Genomic DNA, 21,548 nt, shown 5'->3' with positions numbered 1-21,548 from the left:
CATGCTTGTTAGAAAGGAGCAATTAATCACTCCACCATTGGTGGCAGTGCCTTCAGCAGCCTGGCCCTAAGTTCTAGAATTCCCTCCCTAAACCGCTTGTCTCTCTACCTCTGTTTCCACCTTTAAGACACTCCTTAAAACCTACCTCTTTGATCAAGCTTTTGGTCATCTGCTCTATTATCTCTCTATGTGGTTCGGTGTTGAATGTTCATAGATTCATAGAGTTATACAGCACAGAAACAGGCCCTTCGGCCCATCGTGTCCCTGCCGGCCATCAAGCACCTAACTATTCTAATCCCGTTTTCCAGCACTTGGCCCATAGCCTTGTATGCCTCTACCACCTCTTCAGGCAGTGCGTTCCAGATTCTAACCACCGTCTGGGTGAATTTTTTTTTCCTCAAATCCCCTCTAAACCTCCTGCACCTTACCTTAAATCTATGCCCCCTGGTTATTGACCCCTCCGCTAAGGGAAAAAGTTTCTTCCTATCCAACCTATCAATGTCCTTCATAATTTTGCATACCTTAATCATATCTCCCCTCAGCCTTCTCTGCTCTAAGGAAAACAACCCTAGCCTTCTCAGTCTCTCTTCATAGCTGAAATGCTCCAGCCCAGGCAACATCCTGGTGAATTTCCTCTGCACCCTCTCCAGTGCAATCACATCCTTCCTATAGTGTGATGCCCAGAACTGTACACAGTACTCCAGATGTGGCCTAACTAGCATTTTATGCAGCTCCATCATAACCTCCCTGCTCTTATATTCTATGCCTCGGCTAATAAAGGCAAGTATCCCATATGCCTTCCTAACCACCTTATCTACCTGTGCTGCTGCCTTCAGTGATCTATGGACAAGTACACCAAGGTCCTTCTGACCCTCTGTACTTCCTAGGGTCCTACCATCCATTGTATATTCCCTTACCTTGTTAGTCCTCCCAAAATGCATCACCTCACAACATATAAAATAATGTTTTATATTGCTGTTGTGAAGCACCTTGCAAAGCCTTATTACTTTACAGGCGCTATGTAAATCTAAGTTGGTGTTGCTGTTGTTGTTATTTCAGTCTGTTTGACCGACAACCCACTTCAGTAAATGTTTCAAACATCATCGTCTTCACTTCAATCTGAACAATAGGACCACTCCCCGTAATGTTACATTCTCACTGATTCTCTTAATCAGTTGTCAAAATGCCATTACTACTTCCATGGCTGATTGTATACCAGGCTTTTCCTAAATGGTCCATTAAATCTGTGAAATAATTTTAACTGAATAAGCAGCACAATTATAACTGCAGCATGGTTAATAGACTTGTTTAACTGATGGTTGGCTGGGTCAATTTCCTGTGTAATGTGGTCATGAGCCATAAAAGCCAAAAAGACCACAGAATTGATCCCTGATCTGTTCCACCATTGGCGATATTTGTGATTCTGAAAGTGAACTGTAACACACAGTTTTCACTCAGCATTGAAGTGTAGCTAAAGAAATGTCCTTGAAAGTGTTAGAGCTCTACTTTGGAATTGTTGTTAGCTGATTTTGGCTGTCTGGAGCAAGGACCTTAAATTGACTTCAGTGGCAAAGAGAAACAGTACTGCCAGGGGTTTCTACTCCTGATCACTATCCACTAACCTTTCAGAAAGTTGCATGTACATGAATATTGTGTGAGGCCAGGTTTGTATTTGGATGGGATCTCACCAATGATGAGTGGGGAGGGAGCAGGGGGGATTTGTAGTGACTGGATAGCCTGTAAATACGGGAAATGTGGAGGTCCTGCTGAATTTTATCAGCAGAAACTCATTTGAATTTTTTTCTCTGTCTCCCTCCCAGCAGATTGAAGGCTGGCTGACTGTCGTGCGGGAAGGCATGCGGTACAAGGCTGTAGCTGGGAACCAGAGAAGAGGGAGTGAGGGAGGGATTGTGGGCGGTTGGGAGTGGGTGAAATTGTGGGTGATGGGGAGATGGCAGGGGAGTCAGCTTGGAGATTGTGAAGGGTTCAGAGATCATGGTGGGGGGAGAGACCGGCCTGGAAATCACGCAGGGTGAAAGGAGATCGTCCAAGCACGAGGAGGGAGGCTGATTGAGGGGAGGGAGGTGGTTTGTGGTAGGTAAGCTTCAGGGGCTGTGGGGAAGCACTGCTGCTCCTCCTGGCCCATAAATGATGCTATGAAAAGCACTTGCTGTTGGATCTGGCTATTCTGGCCTCCCTTCAGCTGGCAGGTTTCCCAAGCCCCGGGAAATCCTGCCTCAGCCATTAAGTCTAAAAAGCAACCAAATTCTCAGGCACGCAGCCTCATTAGCATATTTAAACTACTGACTCGCCTCTTGAGAACAGGCTGCTCGCCTGCCTCCCAAATCCGCCTCAGTTAAACTGGAAGTAGGCACGTTCGTGGCTGATTGGTCGTGTTTCAGAATTTTAAGAAGTGATCCCCAGTCCCTCTCTCACCCAACTGGGAGTGGGGTGGGGTGGGGTGCGGAGAGGTGGGGGTGGTGTGGGGGTTTAAAACTCATCCCCCTCCCTGTTTCACCTGACACATGTGGAATGGCTAATTGGACAAGGTTCTGGAAGGCCGCAGGTGCTACCTGTGGAGCTATATTCCAGGATAAGTTATCATCTTCAAGAGAGAAGGGGAGAGAATTGTGCAGGGGATGGGGGAGCAATCAAATGTTTTGGTTCTTTCAATGTGAAGTTAAAAAAAAATGCCTTTGCCTAAGCCATGCTCGTGATGTCGGATGTAGCAATAATAAACATATAATTGGCTGTGGGTTTTATTGTTATCTCACACTGGACAATATTATCTTCTTTATCATTATGTTTTGATTCTAATATTTTAACAGTACACTAACGAGGCTTGTTTGCATTTTATGAATTTTTCCAACAGATGTACAGAAGGTGTTGGTTGGTATTTAAGAAAGCCTCCAGCAAAGGTCCTAGAAGGTTAGAGAAATTTCCTGATGAAAAGGCGGCCTATTTCCGGAACTTTCACAAGGTACGTATTCTCAGCTTTCTACTGAATCTTATAAGATGGAAGGTATTAGCAGTAACTGCAATTCAGCAACTTAGCATTTAATATTCTTAGTTATCATTTCTGGGGGTGGGGGAGATTCATCTTGTTGGAATTAAGGTCACTTAGGTCATGAGGCTGGAGTAATTGATTTGGCTTTGGACGCCAGTGCTTTTAACACCACAGTAGATTAATTTTTCCTTACCCATTTTAAATCAATACATGAATTCACTTATTTGTTAAGTACCCTTTTACTTGACATTTAAATTTGCTGAATTTTACTTAACAGCTTGTTGTAAAGAGAAATGACATTTTAAGTTTGTTTTGTTGTGAATTATTAGTAACAAAGTCCTTCGGTTCCTTGGTTTTCTTAAATGGGGTATGGGATTGCTGAAGTTAACAAGAGAACTCTTACACTGGAGTACATCAGTGTCAGCCTTATGGCCTGGATAATGGTCTGCGCAGTGCCCGTTTTTCAGACTACGAAGGCCCCAATATGGTGGACAGGACACGTGCTGACTATTCTGGTCAGAACTGTGCCAGCCACCATATTGGGTAAGGATAAACAAGAGGTGTCCATTACATGTGCCTGAAACGGTCATTAGACCTTAATGCATATGCAGATAGCCTCGGCCCAAATTCTAGGCCATTAACTGCAGTATCACACTGTTCACTGGGTAACCACTTACAGCTGAACTTTAAATAACCTTGGAGGAAATAAACAAGAAATTACTGGAGAAATGGGAAAAGGGAGCTGAAAATGACTTGGCATTGCTTGGGTTTCATTATTGCATCACACATTACATAATTAGAACTAGTTCTGTTTATGATAACGCTTTAAATTAAATTAAGTATTTTGCATTTTTGCAGTAAGGTTAAATTTATGAATTAATTTTATACATTAACATAATAAAAGTTTTCATGCAATAAATTGAGCTTAATCCAAATTTAGTACGTAAAAAAAACCTGAATTATAAACCGTAGTTTGCAGAAGGAGAATAAAGCAGTCTAACATCACATTAATAGACACCACAATAACATCCTTGCTGAATATTGAGAATGAATATTTGCATAAGAATTACCCAAGGAAATCAGTGTTCATAGTTGTTGTACAGGGGAAAAGAAGAAAAATAATGACCAGTGCCCAGCAACGGCATGTGGGTTGGGGAGGAGCACTGCTACACTTCCTGGCTCCACATTCACGTTAGTATTTAGAACTAACCTACCTTTTTGTGAACTGCCTTTTAGGCCTGTTTCTCCTGAACACAGCAAGCCCAACACTGTTTCAGGCACAGGAACTAGATATCTTTTTTTTGCCTATAGTTAGTTTGCAGACAGCGCATGCCTGGCTCGTATTGGAGGCTTAGGTGCCATGACCATTTTTCAGACCCTAAAGGAGTTTCTAGGCCTTGAGCTTCTGATTGCCTTCGATTGTTATGGATTGAGCTTGGCTTTCTTTTGGGTTAACCAGCTGTTCTTGAAAACGAATTTCCACCTACACTATTGACTAGATCAGGAGTCTCCAACCTGTGGCTCCCGAGCCCCATGCGACTCTTTAACATCTCATTTGCGGCTCCCAACCTTTTCCAGTTGGATTGCATTAACATGAAAAAAGCCTAAAAAAATTAAGTCAAGAAAAGTAAGAGCCGTGTTTTTATTGTGGCTTCCCAGAGTCAAGGTGGTAGTCGACTGAGCCTGCATGGCAGTGGTGTTAGCTCCCGTAGCAGCTATTAGAGCTGTTAGCAGAGGCTCCATCATTGTGGATGCCATTGGCATGTTCATGGAGGTGACCACTTGGTTTCAAATTCTCTGCTGAAGCTGCACCACAAAGTAGAGCTGGACTCTCCCTGCGCTGAGTTATTGTGTGCTGGCTAGCTGGAAAACTGTCCAGTGTACCTAGCATTTCCTAGTGTATGGCCATCAGTCAGAGCCAAGTCCACTGCACCATGGGTGGCTCAGCTGTACAACTGCGGAGAAAGAAGGCCAGAAAAGCAATAGCGATTGATGATTCAATAGTCATAGGAATGCACAGAAGTTTCTGTGACTGCAGATGTGATTCCAGGATGGTAAGTTGCCTCCTGGTGTCAGGGTCAGAGATGTCACAGAGGAACTACAGAACATTCTGAGGGGGGAGGATGAACAGCCAAGGTTTGTGGTCTATACCAATGACATAGAAAGAGGGTTGAGGTCCTGGAGGTAGATTTTAGGGAGCTAGGTCAGAAATTAATAATCAGGACCTCAAAGATAGTAATCTCCAGATTATTCCCAGTGCCACACACTTGCAAGTACAGAAATTGGAGGCTAGTACAGAAATTGGAGATTAGTACAGATGAATGCATGGCTGGAGAAATGGTGCAGAAGGAAGGGCTTTAGATTCCTGGGGTATTTGGACCAAGTCAGTGGATGTTGGGAGCTGTACAAGCTGCATGGGTTGCATCTCAACAGAGCCAGGACTAATATCATCATGAGGAGGTTTTCCAGTGCTGTTGCAGGTTGGGGGTGTGTGGGTGGGTGCGGGTTTAAACTAGCTTGGCAGGGGAATGGGAGCCTGAGTGAAGATTCAGAAGGGAGAGATGCAAAGTTAGAAATGGAAGGCAGAAAATTAGTAAGCGAGTGTGGAAGGCAGAGGAAACAAAGCTCAGAATATAGACAACCAAAGGAGTTTAGCAGTGCTTAATGGCATCTAATTCAATGCAAGGAGTCTAGGGGATAGATTTTATGTAGGAGACAGGGCTCCCAGCACCGGGCTGAAAAGGCAGGGGAACCCCGTCTCTGCATTTTCACAGCCCCACCGGAACGATCCTCCAGTCTTTTTAAATCGAAGTTTCAGGAGATGGGATCCCCGTCCCGTTAAAGTTTTTAAAGTGACTGGGATCCCACCTTCAAGCACTGCTGGCCAATCAGATGGTTAGCACCTCAGCAGCATTGGCAGCGCCACCAGGAGCGGTGGCCAGGCCCTGCGCTGGAACCCTGGAACAGAAGTAGGTGAGGCAGGGTCGCCGGGGCCAGTGCGGAAGGCCCCGGTAAGTGGGCTGGTGGGGGGATGGTCGTGCAGTCCAGGGGGAGGGAGGTCCTGGGGAGTAAAATTGTTCCCGGTGGGGGTCCTCCATAGGTCCCAAATTACCCACGAACAAAGGACCCCCCCCGCCCCCCAAGCTTGCGGGGAGGGTGCCATGTTTTACAAGACGTCCACCTCACGCAGCGGAGGCCCCCCCGCCCTCCCCCCTGGCCACTGGTAAGATCCCAGCAGCAATGGGAAGAGACCCTTAATTGGCCATTAATCGGCCTATCCCATCCCTGGGTAGATCGCTCGGCGACGGGGAGGTGATGGGCCCTCTGCCCCACCGCTTCCCCCACCACCCATTGCAATATTCTGTGCTCCCCCCCACCTCCAACCCCGCCTCTGGGGGCTACACATACTCTAGTCCTAGAGAATAAGGCAGATAAGCTTAGAGCACAGATGGACATATGGAAGTATGGTATCATAGCTATTACTGAAACATAGCTTAAAGAAGGGCAGGAATGGCATCTCAACATTTCTGGTTACAGGTTTTTCAGACAAGGTAGAGCTAGGGGTAAAAAAAGGAGTGGGGATTGCAATATTAATTAAAGAAACAGTTATAGCTATACAGAGGGATAATATGGTAGAAGGATCATCAAATGAGGCCATATGGATTGAACTGAAGAATAAAAAAGGGGCAATCACATTGCTGGGAGTTTACTATAGACCCCCAAACAGTCATCAGGAGATAGAAGAGTAAACATGCAGACAAATTTCTGAGAAGTGAAAAAACAATAGGGCAGTAATAGTCGGAGATTTCAACTACCATGATTTAACAATAAATTCAGTCTAAAAGTTATAGAAGGCACACAATTCTTAAAGTGCATTCTAGAGAACTTTTTCAGTCAGTACGTAGTAAACTCAATAAGAGAAAGGGCAGACGAGACTTAGTTTTAGGAATGAAGCTGAGCAGGTGGAAGGGGTATCAGTGAGAGAGCATTTTGGAGGTAGTGATCACCATTAAGTTAGATTTAGTGTGGTTATGGGAAAGGAAAAAGATAGACCATAAGTAAAAGTGCTCAATTGGGAACAAGCCAATTTTACTGAGCTGAGATGTGATTTAGCAAAAATGGACTGGAAACAACTACTTGAAGGTAAATCAGTTGTGGAGCATTGGGACATATTCAAAGAGGAAATAGTGTGGGTCCAAAGCAAATATGTTCCCAGGTATAGAAAGGTTGGGACTCCCAAATCTAGAGCTCCTAGATGTCAAGGAGCATACAGGGTAGGATACGACAAAAAAAGAAGCATCTGTCAGATGCTAAGACCTCAATACTGCAGAAAGCCTGGAGGAGTATATAAATTTCAGGAGTGAAATTAAAAAGGAAATTTGGAAAGCAAAGAGAAGGCATGAAAAATATTGGCAAGTAAAATCAAGGTAAACCCAAAGATGTTTTATAAATACATAAAGAGCAAGAGGATAACTAAGGAAAGATTAGGGTCTATTAGAGACCAAAAAGATAACCTGTGAATGGAGGCAGAAGACATGGGCACATTTCTTAATGAATACTTTGTCCTTATCTTTACAAAAGAAGGGGATGATGCAGATATTATTGTTAAGGAGGAGGAGTGTGAAATATTGGATGGGATAAACATAGTGAAAGTGGAAATATTAAGAGCTTTAGCATCTTTGAACGTACATAAACCACCAGGCCCAGATGAAATGTGTCCCAGGCTAAGAGAAGCAAGGGAGGAAATAGTGAAAGCTTTCATCATCATTCTCCAATCCTCTCTGGCTACAGGCCTAGGTGGAACTGCCAACGTTGTATCATTGTTTAAAACCGGAGAAAGGGATAGGCCCAGTAATCACAGGCCAGTCATCTAACCTTGGTGGGAAAAGTATTGAAAATATTCTGAGGGATAGTATTTATTGTCATTTAGAAAGGCATAGGTTAATTAAGGATAGTCAGCATGGATTTGTTAAGGGAAGTTTGTGTCTGTTTAACTTAATTGAATTTTTTGAGGAGGTAACAAGAAGGGTTGATGAGGGTAGAGCATTTAAGAGAGTCTACATGGACTTTAGCAAAGCTTATGACAAGATCCCACATGGCAGACTGATCAGAAAAGTAAAAGTCCATGAAATCCAAGGGAACGTAGCAAGTTGAATCCAAAATTGGCTCAGTAGCAGGAAGCAAAGGGTAATGATCGAAGGGCATTTGTGATTGAAAGGCTGTTTCCAGTGGAGTTCGGCAGGCTCCGTACTGGATCCCTTGCTGTCCGTAGTATATATCAATGATTTGGACTTAAATGTAGGAGGCATGATTAAGCAGTTTGCAGATGATACAAAAAATGGTCATGTGGTTGATAGTGAGGAAGAAAGCTGGAGACTGCAGGAACATATCAATGGATTGGTCAGGTGGGCAGAAAAGTGGCAAATGGATTTCAAACCAGAGAAGTGTGGATAATTCATTCAGAGAGGACAAACAAGGCAAGGAAAAAAGTAATAAATGGTATGTTACTGAGAAATGTATAGGAGCAGAGGGACCTTGCAGGGCATGTCCATAGATCCCTGAAATTTGCAGGATAGGTAGATAAGCTGGTTAAGAAGGCATATGGCATACTTTCCTTTATTAGCCGAGGCATGGAATATAAAAGCAAGGAGGTTGTGCTATATCTGTATAAAACACTAGTTAGATGACAGCTCGAATACTGCCTATAGTTTTAGTCACCGCATTATAGGAAGGAAGTGATTGCACTCGAGAAGGTACAGAGGAGATTTATGAGGACTGGAGAATTTTATTTATGAGGAAAGATTAAATAGACAGGTGTTGTTTTCTTTGGAACAGAGGTGGCTGAGGGGAGATTTAATATAGGGGCATGAAATTATGAGGGGCCTAGGTAGAGTGGTTAGGAATGACCTATTTCTGTTAGCATTGAGGTCAATAACCAGGAGGCATATATTTAAAGTAATTGGTAGAAGGATTAGAGGGGAGTTTAGGAGGAATGTATTCGTCCAGAGGCTGATGGGTCTGGAACTCACTGCCTGAAAGGGTGTAGCAGCAAAAACCATCATTGCATTTAAAAAGTACTTGGATATGCACTTGAAGTGCTGTAACCTACAAGGCTATGGACCAAGAGTTGAAAAGTGGGATTAGGCTGGACAGCTCTTTTGTGTCTGGCACAGACATGATGGGCTGAATGGCCTCCTTCTGTTGCATATGCTTGTATTTTTCTGATTCTAATCTCGATTTTCCCCTCCCTCCCTGCCCCCACAAACAGACATGCAGCCAGTGGGTGCATAGTGCAGGCTGCACACATGATCCATTATAATGAGCTAGCAGCGCCAATTTCACATGGTCCCAGCAAGCATGTGAATAGGCAGGTGCCGAGCATGCTCCATCCCTTGCAGACCTGTTTTCTGGTGCGGTTGAATTTCTAGTCCAATATCTTTCTAAATAGACGCACATCTGGGTTCAAAATTTTGAGGTGTTTTGATAATGTAAATTAGGAAAAACCATTTCCACTGGTTGGAGAGTCAGTAATTAGGGAGGATAACTTTAATAACATCAGCAAAAGAAGGAAGGGAATTATTTTTTACACAGAGGGCTGTTGAGATTCGCAATGCCCTACCAGAACAATGGTTAAAATAGAATCCATGGGCCCAATTTTTATTCTGTAAGTGAATGAATTTTGAGTGAATTAAACTCCTGCCCCATATTAGGTTTTAAGAGAGAAGTAGATGAATATTTGAAATATAATAATGTAAATGGAGCTGGGGTCAGGGTAACGGAACGGGACGAAGGGCACAGCATAATCAGAGAGTTGGCACAGGTGGCATAATGGGCCTAATTATCTCTTCTGTGCTGTAAAGTTTTATGGGGGTGAAATTCTGCCAGGTTTCCCCTGATTGACCATCATTTCTTTTCATGGAAGATCCTGGGAGCACATGTTGCGAAATTGTGCGATCGAGGTCAGTCCTGTCTTCATCCAGTGGCCAAACAATGCATACTTGTACCAGGGCTCCATACACTGGACGCAGGTTCTCCTCCATGATCCAGGTGCTCTGTGGCTAATTGTAATGCCTTGTCACATCCACGCTAACTCAGTGCTGACTGGGGATTACAACTAGGATTGTGTTAGTCTGGCTGGCCTATCTACTCATATGCCTCCACATGCTGAGCCATCAAGAGATCCACATCTGGTTTTTAGCCAAGCGTACTGTCACTTCAGTGTATGCTAATTTGTGCCAAAACAAAGCAGTGTGGTTAAAACTTCTGACCTACTCACACCTTGGGATCAATTTTAACCATTCTCACCACACGGTAGTCAATGGGAAAGCAACATCCAATGAGAACAGTTAAAATTGACCCTCTTCTCTACAATTACCAATTAATTATGACTGGTACCACTCAGGAATAATATATATACTTCAGCACAAAGTGAATCATGTGCAGCAATGTCCTTTTTATTTCAGTAGCCTCTTACCCTTGGGGATCAATCAACATAAGCTTTCGGTGAATGGCAAACTCTATTCCTGTGTTCACACATTTGTTTTACTTTTCTTTTACAACATAGTTCCACTGTTTCTTGGGATGTCTTTTTGGATCAGTGATCTCCAGCACCGAGTCTTCCAATTAATGGTCAGAAAACTGGGAGCACTGTAAATCATGCACGATGACCTCTGCACTCAATTCTCTGATACGTGCTCTCATTGAGCAAGACTTCACATGCAGATTTAGATATGTACAAGTCAGGGACTCTTTTTCTCAATAAAAATGGATCAAGGTAAATTCATTGGACCATAGGAACCAGGAATAGGTCATTTAGCCCCTCCATTCTGTTCCATCATTCAATCAGATCGTGGCTGTTTTGTGAACTAACTCCATATACTCCCTTGTAACCCTTAATATCTTTGGTTTACAAAAATCTATCAATCGTATTTTTAAAATTAACAGTTAATCTAGCATCGATTGCCATTTGTGGAAGAGAGTTCCAAACTTCCATTTCACTTTCTGTGTAGCAGTGTATCCTAATTTCACTCCTGAAAGGTCAGGCTCTAATTTTTGGACTATGCTCCCTAGTTCTGGAGTCCTCAACCAGCGGAAAGAATTTCTCTCTATCTACCCTATCAGTTCTCCTTAATAGCTTGAAAACTTCGATCAAATCACCCCTTAGCCTACTAAATTCCAGAGAATACAACCCTAAGGATAGGATAGATGATCTAACATTGCGCAGCATCCCTCAGTTCATCCCATAAATTTGTACACTGTTACGATCAGGTGAGAAAGGTATCTGGGATCCTTCTCAGCCATCACCTGGTCTTACTGTAACAGGGTTTTATTTTTTAAACACCCTGTATTTTTAGCTCCCCCTTGGTGAACCCTTGTTCACTGCTTTCCAACTGTAAGGCAAAGAAATGAGCACAAACAGGCTTTCTTAGGTTTAAAGAAGAAAGATTGAAATCTTATTAAACTTAAAACTCTAATTCGGTTAACGCCTACGGATACATGACGCGCCCACACTAGCATGTACACACGATACACACATGCAAATTGGAACAGAAAAGAGCAGAAGAAAAATTTAAGTGAAAAAGTTTGAGGCAATCTCTGAAGGGGGTTTGTTAGTGTGCTTTGAGCTCGCAGTAGAGTCCTTGATTGTAGGTAGTCTTGCTTTTCGTTGGGGCCCAGTGTTCTTCTTAAACCTTGTTCAATGTAGGAGACTTTTCTCTCTTGGAGTTCATATGTCTTCAGTGGGTTTTGGAGTTCCGTGAGAACGAGATGGGAGCAGGCAGAACAGATGTTTTCTCAGCCCAGGAGCAAACAGCTTTCTGCCAGTTCAAACCCTGTCTCTACAATTTAAAACTCCCCAAGTTGGCCAGCAGGGTAGTCACTGGACTGGTATAACCACTTCTGGCTTTGTGTATTGGGTAGGTCAGGGAATGGTCCTTTGTCTACAGATACTGTCTGTTAATATGCAAAAATGTTTTTCCAGCCAGGGGCTTGGCAGCCCCTTGTAACAGGCCTTCTCTTCTTCCCAGCAACAATTTGAAATGTAATGTCCATGTGGTGAAATTAATATGCCTCCTTCTTGGCAGGTGGGGGCCTGCATGACAACACTATCACATTTAGTCTTGAAATGATCCTCAAGTGCTACAAATTTGCATAAAAACTCCCCAAAACATTAAAACTAAGTGGGCCTGTGCAATGATTATTGCTCGGAGTAATTGTAGGCTGACATTTTTTAATGACCTTTTTCTATCTCAGGCTAACACACCATATTCAAATGGACAAAGTTTAGACTGGGTAGCAAATCATTAAAAAGAAGGTAGCTTTGATTTGTGACAATGAGTTTAGCCTTTTTTCTGCCCAATCATGAGCTCATTTGATTTTGTTCTGTTTCTGATGAGTTCTTTGCTGAAACTATATCTAGTACTTACTGGAGTCTAAATGTAGAGCAAAAACGCTGATTAGGATCTGTCTGAAAATGAAGAACACTGACACTAATAGTTGGAAGGAACCATGGTACAAGAGAATCCAGTTGGTTCACATTACCAAATTGTCCATGTTATAACTTTACTTAACAAATGGAGGGTTAATGTTGATTATATTGGGTCGGTGGGGTGGATGAAGGGGGAGTCACATATTTGGTGCGTGTAATTAGCCATCATAGCACTGGGAGTAAGCTTCTCTTTAGAGCTATCTTCTTTAAATCATCTAATAGACAACTTTGTTGCATACAAAATTGTAACCTAGTGTCAAGACCATGGTAAAGGATATAGATTTTCCATTGGCAGAATATAAGGGACCAGCTGTTGTTTTACTCTTGAATATTCCTCCAGCCAGCTAATGGATTCAGACTGCTCTATAATGAGTTATTTACATTTTATTTTAATTTGAAGCATTTTTAACTTTTTGTGCCACTTTTATCAGATGTTGTGTTTGTTATAGTAACGTAAATAAATAAAACAAAATCATCTAAGCACCCCTAGGCATTTAAACTTTGTGCACATTTAAAATGTTGTTGCAGCACAGTAGGGGGATGTGGGGGGAGGGAGCCTCCTCCCATCCTTTCTCATCTAACTCTTTGAGCGTAACCCTCTGTTCCCTTCTTATGTTCTTATCTTTCCTTTTAAGGGAATGAAGGAATATGGGGATTGGGCTAGAAAGTGAAGTACAGGTCGAATATCAGCCATGATCTTATTAAATGGCAGAGCATGCTCGTGAGGCTGTATGGCCTACTCCTCCTCCTATTTCTTATGTTTCATCTCCCTCATATGCCTATCTAACTTCCCCTTAAATGCATCTATACATTTTGCCTCAATATAATACTCCCCATGGTAGCGAGTTCCACATTCTCAGCACTCCGAGTGAATAAGTTTCTGAATTTCCTATTTCATTTCTTGGTGACCATCTTATATTGGGACTATTCCTCCCAATTTGGTGTCATCTGTAAATTTAGAAATTGTGTTTTTGATTCCTTAGTCCAAATCATCCATATAAATTGTGAATCCCAGCACGGATCCTTGTGCGACCTACTTCCTACCTTCTGCCACTCTGAATAGATAGCCATTACCCCTACTCTCTGCTTTTTGTCTTTCAGCCAGCTGACTATGCATCCTGCTAATTGCCCCTGACTCCATATGATGTAACCATTATGTTATATTCATTATGTGGTACCTTATCAAAGGCCGTTTGGACATCTAAATATATCCCCTGAGTTCACTGCCCTCTTATTCTTCCTAAATCTCTCTCTCCATGTAAACTCCACAACCCAAATTCACAGCCAACTCCTTAATCTTGCAATCTCATGTGGTCTCATTACTCCCATAGTATCAATCACAGATAAGGTCATCTCTGATCACTTCTTTGTATCAATCTCCACCCACATTCCCCTTCCACATCCCAAGCCTCCCTCCTTCTGTATCTGTCCCTGGAAAATACTAGCCACCAATTCACTTACAACTACTTATAAAATCCCAAATCTCTAGCCTTTGTTCCTCTGTTCGCCACAACATTTCGGTAGCTACTGACTTTCTCAACTGCACCCTCTCCTCCACCTTTGATACCCTAGTCCTCGATAAAACTATTACTCTCTCAACAACCCTCATCTCCGCTCTCTTAAGTCCAAAGAATGCAGCCTTGAAAGGATATAGCGGACAACTGGTTTAACATTTACCGCTAGATCTGGCTGCACCACATAAAACGCTATAGTGTCCTGCTCTCGTCTGCTAAATCTCCTCACTGTTCCCAGATCATCCTGGAATGCAAAGATAATCCCCAGCTTTTTTCTCTATTACAAACTGTCTCCTTAAACTCCTCTCTCCTGTCTCCTCCACCCTCATCTCCAACAATAAGTGTGAGGAGCTCATGGACATCTTTGGATGGTTTTGATCTTTGTGACAATCAACTACCTTTGCCAATCCCCACCCTTCCATTAGCCCACTGGATCAAAGTTCCTGTAAAGTTCCCCCTTGCCCTCGTCCTGAACCCGCATCATTCTCTAGTTTCTTTCCTCTCTTCCCTCAAGCCCTCTCTGAGCTCATCTTGCTCATGCGACCCACCTCGTTCTCCCTTAACTGTATTCTCGCAAAACTGCTGACCACCCAACTTGCCTTCCTGGCTCCCAAGTTAGCAGATATTATGCATGGTTGTCCCTCTTCAGCTGCTGCCCCTCTCTCCTTTAAATCTGCAGTCATCACCCCTCCCTTCAAAAAACCAACATTCACCCCACTGTCCTTGCAAACTATCATCCCTACCATCCCATCTCCAACCTCCCTTACCTCTCCAAAGTCCTTGTGTGTTGTCGCCTCCCAAATCCATGCCCATCTTTCCTAGAACTCCTAGGAGGGTTTGAAGCCCTCCAATCAGGTTTTTGTCCCGCCACAGTACCGAAATAGCTCCTATCAAAGACTGCGTCAAAGACCACTATCCCGCCTTCTTGACTGTCTGCAGTCTTTGATATATTGATTACACCATCCCCCTCTAATGCCTCTCCACTACTGTCCAGCTGCGTAGGACTGTACTCACCTGATTCCATTCTTACCTATCTAATCAGAATGAGCGTATCACCCGCAATGGCTTCTCTTCCTGCTCCCACACCGTTAACTCTGCTGTCCCTCAAGGATCTGTCCTTGGCCCCTCCTATTTCTCATCTATATGCTGTCCCTCGGCGTCATCATCCAAAAGCACAGCGTTAGGTTTCACACGTAGGCTGACAACACCCAGCTGTACCTCACCATCACCTCTCTCAACTCTTCCACTGTTGCTAAATTATTAAACTGCTTATCTGACATTCAATACTGGATAAGTAGAAATGTTTTCCAGTTAAATATTGGGAAGACTGAAGCCATTGTCTTCGGTCCCTGCTCCAAACTATGTTCACTTGCTAATGACTCTATCCCTCTCCCGGCAACTGTCTGAGACTAAACCTGACTGTTCACAACCTGGGCATCATATTTGACCCTGAGAATGAGTTTCCGACCACATATGTGCACCATCACTTACCTTCGGAAGCTGCGAGGGCTAGAACCAGACCTGCGAGGGAGCAGCTAGACCCGGGAGAGAATAAAGCGGAATTCTGGATTTAGCCTTCGGAAATGAAGCTGGGCAAGTGGATGAAGTAGGAGTGGGTGACCATTTTGGCGATAGTGACCATAATACAGTTAGATTTAGCATTATTATGGAAAAGGACAAGGATAGAAAAGGAGTAAAAGTTCTAAATTGGGGGAAGGTAAATTTTACGAATCTGAGAGGTGATCTGGCGAAAGTGAACTGGATACAGCTACTTGAAGGAAAGTCAGTGGCAAACCAATGGGAGGCATTCCAAACAGAGATTCTAAGGGCACAGTGTAGACATGTCCCTACAAAGAAGAAGGATGGTACTGCCAAATCTATAGCCTCCTGGTTATCTGGAAGCATACAGAGTAAGTTAAAGTAGAAAAAGAAAGCTTATGACAGTGACAAAAAATTTTATACTTTAGAAAGCCTAGAGGAGTGAAGTAAAAAAGGAAATTAGGAAAGCAAAGAGAGGTCAAGAAAAAATATTGGCAGGTAAAATCAAGTGTTACGACCAGGTGAGAAAGCAGTCTAGGGGTCTCTTTCAGCCTTCAACTGGTCTTATTGTAACAGGATTTAATTTTAACCACACTGTGTTTTGAACTTCCGCTTGGTGAATCCTTGTTCACCACTTTCCAATTATATGGCAAAGAAATAAGCATAAACAGGCGTTCTTAGGTTTAAAGAAGAACAGTGAAATTTTATTAAAATTTAAACTTAAACTCTAACTGGTTAACACCTACGGATACACGCCGCACCCCACGCTAGCATGCATATGTGATACGCAAATAGAGACAGAAAAGAGCAGAAGAAAAATAAACTGGAGAGGTTTGAGGCAACCTCTGAAGAGGGGTTTTTACTGTGCATCAAGCTCGCTGTAGTCCTTGATTGCAGGTAGTCATGCTTTTCGTTGGGGCCCAGTATTCTTCTTAAACCTGGTTCACTGTCGGAGACTTTTCTCTCTTGGGGTTCATATGTTTTCAATGGTTTCTGAAGCTGGTGAGAGCGAGATGAGAGCAGACAGGAGAGAGGTGTTCTCAGTCCAGGAGCAAACAACATTCTGACTTTTAAAACTCAGTGGCAAGTTCACATTCAGAAAACCGCAACCACTAGTTAGTCGTGTAACTAAACTGGTCTGACCAGGTCTTCTGTGTATTGGGGAAGCAGGGACTGGGTCCTTTGTTCTAACACTGTCTGCTAGTGTGCAAAAAAGGACTTGCCGGTGAGGGGCCTGGCAGTTCCTTGTGATAGGCCTTCTTCCCAGCAGTAATTTTAAGTTTTAACGTTCATGTGGCGAAATAATGTGTGCCTCATTCTTGGCAGGTGGGGGCCTGCCTGACATCAAGGAAAACCCAAAGATCTTTTATAATTACATTAAGAGCAAGAGGATAACTACGGAAAGGGTAGGGCCTATCAGAAGGTAAGTTATGCGTGGGTGCAGAAGATATGGGCAAGGTTCTTAACGAGTACTTTGTCTCTGTCTTCACAAAGGAGAGGGTTGATGCAGACATTGTAGTTAAAAAGGACAAGTGTGAAATATTAGATATGATTAGCATAATGAGAGAGGAGGTACGAGAGGGTCTGACGTCCCTGAAAGTGGATAAACCACCAGGGCCGGATGGATTGTATCCCAGGCTGTTAAAGGAAGCCAGGGAGGAAATAGCAGATGCTCTGAGGATCATCTTCAAATCCTCATGAAGTGAGGTACCAGAGGATTGGAGGTCTGTGAGCATTGTACTGTTGTTAAAAAAGGGTGCGAGGGATAGGCCAAACAATTATAGGCCAGTCAGTCTGACCTCAGTGGAGGGCAAATTATTAGAATCAATTCTGAGAGATACGATAAACTGTCACTTAGAAAGGCATGGATTAATCAGGGATAGTCAGCATGGATTTGTTAAGGGAAGATTGTGTCTTACTAACTTAATTGCATTTTTTGAGGAAAGAACAAGGAGGATTGATGAGGGTAGTGCAGTGGATGGTGCCTACATTGATCTTAGTAATGCATTTGACAAGGTCCCACATGGCAGACTGGTCAGAAAAGTAAAAGCCCATGGGATACAGGAGAATGTGGCGGCTTTGATCCAAAATTGGCTCAGTGACAGGAAACAAAGGGTTGACGGTTGTTTTTGTGAATGGAAAGCGGTTTCCAGTGGTGTTCCACAGGGCTCAGTGTTGGGTTGCTTGCTGTTTGTGGTATATATTAATGCTCTGGAGTTAAATGCGTGGGTGGCATGATTGGGAAATTTGCAGATGACACAAAAATTGGCCATTTAGTTGATAGTGAAGAGGATAGCTATGGACTCCAAAATGATATCAGTGGTTTGGCTGAGTGGGTGAAAAAGTGGCAAATGGAATTCAATCCAGAGAAGTGTGAGGTGATGCATTTGGGGAGGGCAAACGAAGCGAGGGAATACACAATTAATGGGAGGATATTGAGAGGGGTAGAAGAATTGAGAGACCTTGTAGTGCATGTCCACAGTTCTCTGAAGGTGGCAGGACAGATAGATAAAGTGGTGAAGAAGGCATATGGAATACTTTCCTTTATTGGCCAAAGTATAGAATACAAACGCAGGGATGTAATGATGGAACTGTATAAAACACTGGTTAGGCCACAGCTAGAGTATTGCGTACAGTTCTGGTCACCACATTACAGGAAGGAAATAATTGCTCTGAAGAGAATGCTGAGGAGATTTACAAGAATGTTGCCAGGGCTTGAAAATTGCAGCTATGATGAAAGATTGGATTGGATAGGCTAGGGTTGTTTTCCTTAGAACAGAGGAGGCTGACGGGTGTCTTAATTGAGGTGTACAAAATTTTGAGGAGCCTAGATAGAGTAGACAAGAAGGACCTGTTACCCCTAGTGGAGAGGTCAATTACCGCGGGCACAGAATTAAGGTGATTGGTGGAAGGATTAGAGGGGACATGAGGAAAAACTTTTTACCCAGAGGGTGGTGGGTATCTGGAATTCACTGCCCAGATTGGTGGTGGAGGCAGAAACCATCAATTCATTTAAAAGGTTCCTGGACCCTCACCTGAAATGCTGCAACTGCAAGGCTACAGACCAGGTGCTGGAAGGTGAGATTAGATTGGGCAAATAGTTTTCTCAGCCAGCGCAGACACGATGGGCTGAATGGCTTCTTTCTGTGCTGTAACTTTTCTATGGTTCTACAACTTATTTACACCTCCATAGCATTGCCCAACTTCTCCCCTGCCTCAGCTGACCTGTTGCTGCAACACTCATTCATGTCTTTGTTACCTCTAGACTTGACTATTCCACATTCTACTCTCCGTAAACTTGATGTGATCCAAAACTCTGCTGCCCGTGTCTTAACTCACACCATGTGCTTTTGCTTATCACCCCTGTGCTCGCTGACCTACACTGGCTCCTAGTCAAGCAATAGCTTGATTTTAAAATTCACAGCCTTGTTTTCAAATCCTCCATGGCCTCGCCCCTCTCTATCTCTAATCTCCTCCAGCCCCATGACTCTTTGTGGTATCTGCACTCTTCTCATTCTGGCCTCTTGACCATTCCTGATTTTAATCGCTCCACTATTGGCGGCAAGGCCTTCAGCTGCCTAGGCCCCAAACTCTGGAATTCTCTTCCTAAACGTTTCCAATTTTCTACCTCTCATTCTTTCTTCAAGACACTCCACAAAATTTACCTCTCTGACCAACCTTTTGGCCATCTGCTCTAATATTACAATATATGTATATGTGTGTATATATATATATATATATATATATATATATATATATATGTGTGTGTGTGTATATCTATGAATATATATACATTTAGTATATATATACACACACACATACATATAAGTTGTTATTACATACTACAACTACTACATTACTCTAGTCTACTCTTGCTACTGCCTCTTTAAAGAACTTCTTTTGTATCCCTTTGGTGTTCTTTATGACTCTCCTGGTCAATGGGATCACAACTGTTTGCATTCATATGAGCCCTTCCTTTTACTTTTAGACTGTCTCTCATTTCTTGTTTACCAAAGTTGTTTTTGTAAACAATTACGGGAATGTATTGGTCTTGTATTGCGCCAAATATTTCTTTGAACACCTCCCACTCTTCATTTGTAGCTTTATCCATTAATAGTTCTGCCCAGTCTGCTGTGGTCAATTTCTGCCTTATTCTTCCAAAGTCTGCCTTTTTATAAATTTAAAACCATTGTTCGTGACTCACTGTTCTCCCTCTCAAATTCAATCATGTTATGGTCACTGTTACTTAAGTGGTCACTTACTGTTAGATGTTTACTGTTGTCACTAAATAATATGGCCTGTCCTCTTGTTGGTTCAGGTGCAGGTTGTTGCAGGAAACTGCCTCAAATATATTCAAGACAGTCACTGTTTATTGGCCTCGAACTGTTCTGCTTCTCCCAGTCTTTGAAAATTAAAGCTCCCATTTGAACCACTCTGTTTTGCAATAAGCTTCTCTGATCTCTGTGCTTATGCATGCTGCTGTTTTATCACTGCTATCAGGAGGCCTGCAGACACTCCTTCCAATGTCTTATTTTTTTTCTATTCCACAATTTTACCCAAAGAGTTTCTACTGCCTGCTCACCCTATTAGCTAGTTATATTCTTTCAGTTGGACGAAAACAGGTGTTGTTACATAACTGTGTAATTGTTTCTTATTATGTAGTTGCAATGAGCCACTTTCGTTCCATTAACAGGAGCTTGAATGGCTCAGCAAGTTTATTCCTTGGTCATAAGGGGCCAGGAAGGTCCCAGATTCGATCCTTGCTTTATGCTGGGTTGGCCTTATCAGCTGTGCCAGAAGTACTAGATGCTGCAAGTGGCTTATGTGTTCCTTGTTTGGGACTTTGAAAATTAGCCAGGAGTCTAGCTCCTTATTTCTATCCAGTGACACCACCGCCCCCACATCCCACCCAACTGAGAGTGCTGATGTGTGTGACAAGCAAGGCAGGATGTGGCTCAACTGTGATCCCTGTAATGGTAAATAGTCCTCCACATTCACTGTCAGAGCTCACATGTGAATAATGGCCACTTGGGCATGCTACTAGAGTACGGGGGCCATCAGCTTCAGGCCAGTCCCTAAGAAGGAGTCAGTGACTTCAGGAGAAGGAAAGGGGAGGAAATTAGCAAGTAAAGAACTTGCAGGGCTCTATTAAGAAGCCAGCATCAGTTGAGTTGTAATGAATACCTAAAGCATTGCCAGAGGTTCACTTCTTTCAGATGTTAAACCAAGGCCCTATCTGCCTCTTCAGTTGGATGTAACAAGTCATATGGCATTTCTTTGAAGAAGCACAGTTCCCACAGTACCCTGGCCAATATTCAGCCTTCAACTCACACCACCAAAATTAACAGGTCATTCATCTCATTAGTGTTTGCTCTGCACAAATTGGCTGCCACATTTTTTTACAAAACAACAGTGACTACACTTCAGTGAATTAATTTGCCATAAATTGCTTTGGGACTTCCGAGGCCTTGAAAGACACTATTTCAATGTAAGTTCTTTACGTGTAGGCAGAGTGCTATGATGAATATCATTTTAATATGCATCTACCATCTAAATTTATTGCCTTGAATTAATCATTTAAATCTTACTCTATAATGTATTCTAGTAATTGGGCTAAATGAACTAAATAATTTGATGAAGAAGTGCTTTCACAAGGTATTAGATCAGGAAACTAATAGCTATTTTCATTTGTGCACACTGGATCTGAAAGCACCCCTCTGCAGCCATGCACTGTGCTTGCATCTAACAGCAAGCCAGAACTTCCACTCAGTTGCATCTTTGTAGTAGAGATGGTTACAAAGCGTGACATAATGTGACATTTGCGTAGAAACCTTCAGTATATTAGTAGCCTGGAGCTTGCTCAGATGGTGATCTAACTTGGAATGGATGATGACAGAGCAACATTGTTTTCCTCCCATGGTTGCCTGCCAACTAGAATCGAAGAAACACCACACAAGTGCTCCATTTCAGAACAGATAGCTTGTCTCCAGATTTGATTAAT

General features: G+C 42.9%; 1 protein-coding gene across 4 annotated transcripts in view; it reads left to right on the top strand.

The window, feature by feature from the left end:
• dok6 (docking protein 6) overlaps positions 1 to 21,548 on the top strand; it is a 506,642-nt gene that overhangs the window by 220,703 nt on the left and 264,391 nt on the right. For all 4 annotated transcript variants that reach the window (XR_010975088.1, XR_010975089.1, XM_068032346.1 and 1 more), the window contains exon 2: positions 2,873 to 2,980. Coding sequence is in view for 2 of the 4 variants with exons in the window: in XM_068032346.1 (XP_067888447.1) it covers positions 2,873 to 2,980 (108 nt within the window). In the remaining 2 variants the exon portion in view is untranslated. The remainder of the gene's footprint in view (positions 1 to 2,872; positions 2,981 to 21,548) is intronic.

The sequence above is a fragment of the Heterodontus francisci genome, chromosome 5 (assembly GCF_036365525.1).
Source record: "Heterodontus francisci isolate sHetFra1 chromosome 5, sHetFra1.hap1, whole genome shotgun sequence".
NCBI lineage: Eukaryota > Metazoa > Chordata > Chondrichthyes > Heterodontiformes > Heterodontidae > Heterodontus > Heterodontus francisci.
This window is presented reverse-complemented; position numbering and strand designations above follow the sequence as displayed.